Consider the following 4,747-nt stretch of genomic DNA (forward strand, 5'->3'; position numbering starts at 1 on the left):
CATCACCAAAAACCAACTTAAATTTGTCGCCTTACTCAGAACAAATGACAACCAATCCAATAAAACACCAAACCAGAGCAACAATGACAGTATTCATTGTGACTTCCGAGAAAGGAAACTGGGCCCCACACACCTCGCGTATACACCATTTGCCCACTGATACTTCTTTTGAGGTCCTATCAAAATGTTCTCTCATCTAGTTGCACGATATTCTTTCCCATCGTTCTGTACTGGATTGACTCAGTTCCTTTTAGCCCCTGTGACGATTTGGAAGTTTCGGATCGGTGTCTTTGTACATGCATGTTGCATGCAGTTTAGACCATAGGCATGAAATTGTCTGGCAGGTCTTACGAGTCTGCCAGAACTTAACGGTGAATCGTCTATTTAAACTCGGTACAACTAAACGCATATATAAATCCGACATGTCCGAGTCAATTCGGTGTTAATGAGGTAGGACCCTATCATCCAATTATCTGAACCAAACAAACAATCATAGCAACAAACGTTACTTCCAATGAATCTAGTGTCGATTCGGTAAATTTCGATGAATTTAAGGGCATATGATACGCCATTAACAAACCCTCTTTCCTTCATTTATGGAGAGAGAGTAAAAAACCTGTGAAAGGAGTAATCTCTACTTTCTCTTCTTTACTCTTTCGTCTTTCACTTTATAAAAAAATAAGTTTCAGAGCTCACTTTTTCCTCCTCTTCCTCTTCTTCTTCTCCTTCTTCTTTTTTTCTCTCTTAAGAAAAACCAGAAGTAAAGGAGAGCAGAGACTAGAAAAAAAAATGGGAGAAGAGAAGAAGCTAGGTGGTGTTTGGCCTACTATTAAGCCATTCGTCAATGGCGGTGCTTCTGGAATGCTCGCTACCTGCGTCATCCAACCAGTCGATATGGTTAAGGTTAGCTTTTATTTTAGTGAATATAGCTTATTTGATTGATCTTTTTCTGTTCATTTGGATCTTTGATCTGATTTAGTTTATTTTACATCGTTGAACTAAAAATGTTTTCAATTGTATGGATTTCAGGTGAGAATTCAACTAGGTCAAGGATCAGCAGTCTCTGTAACCAAGAACATGATCCGTGAAGAAGGTTTTGGAGCATTGTACAAGGTTTGAATCTGTTTATCAACTTAATTTCTAAATTTATTGTTTTGTAATTTCATTTCTTACTGATATTTTGATAGATTCTACAAGATCTGGATTAGAATAAAAAACTATTTTATTTTATTTGAATTTGGATTGAAATGAAATAGGTATAAAGAATTAAAATCTAAGCAGATCTGTGATTGTGGTTAATGTGGTAACCAGAATTTTATTTCAGTGACTCTAATAATCAGATGTGAACACATCACAGTTGTGTTTTATTATTTTCCCCAGTTTCAAATGCTTCATTCCTTGTCGATGCCATCAACGTTCTGATATCTTCTAGATATTCGCAATGTCCAATTAATAGGCAAAACAAAACTGCCAATTTCTTCGTAGATCTCTGAATAATTTAGCTTAAGAGGAAGGTGTGTTGAGATCATAAACATATTGCATTATTAGAGATTGCTTGGGTTAGAGGGAAAATGCAATATTTACAATTCACATCAGTTTTCTTATGGAAAGTGGTAACCAAGTTTGAATTGTAAAGTCTTAATTAAGCCTTTGGGGAATTAGAAATGCTGAGTATTGGATGTTAAATGTGTTTCTCTTCATTGATAAGTGATGAAGACAGCGATGTTTAACTCCTCCTTTATCTACGTTCCACATGTAGCTACTTGTAACCTTTACTAGATAGTACTTCTAACTGTAAACATCTTTAGAGAGTAACGGATGACGTCAGATTTCCTGAATAGATTATGCTTCACCTTTTTGATTTCGTATAAGCATCACATGACCACTGGCACCCATTTACTATTAAATGTGTTTCTCTTCATCATTAAGTGATGAAGACATCAACCTTTAACTCCTCCTTTATCTACGTTCCATCTGTGGCTGCTCGTAACCTTTACTAGCTAGTATTTCTAACTCTAAACATCTTTAGAGAGTAACGGATAATGTCAGATTTCCTGAATAGATTATCCTTTACTTTTTGAATTTCCTATAAGCATCACATGGCCACTGGCACCTATTTACTAAAATGAGAAACCTTAAATCGCCACTGCAAAAAGAAAGCTAAAGTGTTAGATACTTTTGTTCAAAGTTAAAAGACATAAACTCTGTGACAACATGGTTTTTGGCCTTGTCTATTCTTAGGTTGTATTGATACCATCAAGTATTGGTCAAACAATCGCTGGGAGTCTTAACTCTTATGCCCATGTAACATGTTTATGTGTTTTAGAGGCAAAATTGTGCATGCTGGAGGAATGTCTAGCTCCATACTGTGGCCGAACATGTATTTGGCAAATCTAGTTAGGATATAGATACGATAAAAATGCAAATTATTAAAAGAAAGCAGGCATCCTCGTATGGTTAGGCTGCAGAATTGCTTTTAGTTTATTGTAAAGGTTACAACTTTGTACGTATCGATTCCTTAAATTTTGTTTCTTACATTTGCAATGTCAAGCTATAACATTCTTGGCTGTCGTGACTTCTTTTGTAGTTATCTATTTGAAAAATAACGCCTTCATGCTTAGCATATCTACCTTCCTTGGATTATCTTGCATTTTCTGTGTCAAATTAGTTCAGCAGCTTTCGCTCGAAGTAGATGATTTTGATCTATCTGACATCTGACTGCTCTGTAATTGTTCAGGGTTTATCAGCTGGATTACTAAGACAAGCTACCTACACAACTGCACGGCTTGGAACATTCAGGTAAAATTGTAATATTTGTATTGAAGTACCGATTATAGTGCCAATTTGATAGTTATGTTTTTGAGTAGATTTGTTATTCGTGTTACCTAGGATATTGACAAACAAAGCTATCGCCGCCAATGACGGGAAGCCACTTCCTCTTTACCAGAAGGCTTTATGTGGTTTGACAGCTGGAGCAATCGGTGCATCTGTTGGTAGTCCAGCTGATTTAGCTCTCATCCGTATGCAAGCTGATGCCACTTTACCTCTTGCACAACGTCGTAACTACACAAATGCTTTCCAGGCACTCTATCGTATCAGTGCAGATGAAGGAGTTTTGGCACTCTGGAAAGGTGCAGGTCCAACTGTTGTGAGAGCTATGGCGTTGAATATGGGCATGCTTGCTTCTTATGACCAAAGTGTTGAGTTCTGCAAGGATAGTCTTGGTTTTGGTGAACTTAGTACAGTTGTTGGTAAGATATCTCTTAGATCTTGTTTATTTTGGTTAACATTTTTGACATGGATCTTACCTGAATTCCTTTAGGCCGGTAAGAAAGCCTCTGACCAGCTCTCTATCAAACCAATAGCGCATTGTCAGATTGATCATCTCATTCCTTCCTTTTCCCCTTATCCGTACTTTCTAGTATATATATATATATATATACATACATATGCAGATCAATGTGTTTTGGGAACTCATTATCTATTTTATTGTAGACACTTGGTAGCCAACCAAGTTCCAACCACTCAGAATATCTTGCATTTATTAGGAGTCTGCTTATTTATGACAGTAAATGACCTCAACTTAAGTATTTATACATTTTTACTAAAATTTAGAATACTCAGTCAACACATCAAATCTGATAATATAACCATGAGAAATTGTTTAGTCCTGTGTTATTGGTATGAAGTTCTTTGGTGTTTTCTTTGGGAATTCAGATACTTACTTTAGTTTAGGTCTGGATCGGAAGCTAAATATTTGCGTTATTTTGCAGGAGCAAGTGCTGTTTCTGGATTCTTTGCTGCTGCTTGCAGTTTACCTTTTGACTATGTTAAAACTCAAATACAGAAAATGCAACCTGATGCTAACGGGAAATTACCTTACACTGGCTCTTTGGACTGTGCCATGAAAACCCTAAAGTCTGGAGGTCCCTTCAAATTCTACACTGGATTTCCAGTTTATTGTATCAGGATTGCGCCTCACGTCATGGTAAACTTTACTTTGTGTTGTAAATCCAGCTTATTGATTCTTGAAGTCAGCGATCGAAACAAATAAATTTGAAGTTGAGTCAAATAATTTTGTGTTTTAATTGTTGAATGTGGTGATTATGCAGATGACATGGATATTCCTGAACCAAATTCAGAAGGTGGAAAAGTCGATTGGGTTGTAGGATTTTCTCGGGCTGGCAAGCTGCTGATTTTTTTTATGGAGCGGGGTTTCCAACAGTTGGATCAGAAATTGATACTCTTTCATATGAGGCTTCTTTTCATGGTATAGTCTAGTAGAAATTAATAAAATTATTTGGGGAGATTGTATCAGATTAAGATACTTTATATTTGAGTCCTTTTTCCCCTTTATAAGTAAGAGCCACACAATGATTTTTAACCCAAGATTGCAAGCAGTAGGTCTTGAAAGTGGTCTGAATTGATTTCAGTCTTATATTTTATCTTCTAAAGACTAATGAGGAACATGTAACCCAACTATTTTTTGTTTTATTTTTGGTGCGCATGGTATTAATTTCCACCTTCAGAATTTGGTTGTACAAGTATTTTAAGAGAATCATCTCACTAGCCTGGGTTCAACTCCTGTGCTGTGTTGAGACTGATCTCTGGGAAACCTTTTAAGTCGGGTTCCATGTAGTACTGATCTCAGCGCACAAGAGAAGAGCATTAATGTGTTCCCAGTAACTAACAATTAGGCAGTTTCCTATGGGGATGGCATTTAACATAGTTTGCCACTTTTGCACCC

General features: G+C 36.6%; 1 protein-coding gene across 1 annotated transcript; it reads left to right on the top strand.

The window, feature by feature from the left end:
- Positions 1-611: 611 nt before the first annotated feature.
- LOC113310633 (mitochondrial dicarboxylate/tricarboxylate transporter DTC) lies at positions 612-4,529 on the top strand. The gene is made up of 6 exons (XM_026559357.1): positions 612-903; positions 1,030-1,113; positions 2,738-2,799; positions 2,890-3,251; positions 3,774-3,988; positions 4,113-4,529. The coding sequence occupies exons 1-6, from the start codon at positions 790-792 to the stop codon at positions 4,167-4,169; spliced, it is 894 nt and encodes a 297-aa protein (XP_026415142.1). The 5' UTR covers positions 612-789; the 3' UTR covers positions 4,170-4,529.
- The last annotated feature ends 218 nt before the right edge of the window (positions 4,530-4,747 follow it).

The sequence above is a fragment of the Papaver somniferum genome, chromosome 9 (assembly GCF_003573695.1).
Source record: "Papaver somniferum cultivar HN1 chromosome 9, ASM357369v1, whole genome shotgun sequence".
In the NCBI taxonomy this organism is placed as follows: domain Eukaryota; kingdom Viridiplantae; phylum Streptophyta; class Magnoliopsida; order Ranunculales; family Papaveraceae; genus Papaver; species Papaver somniferum.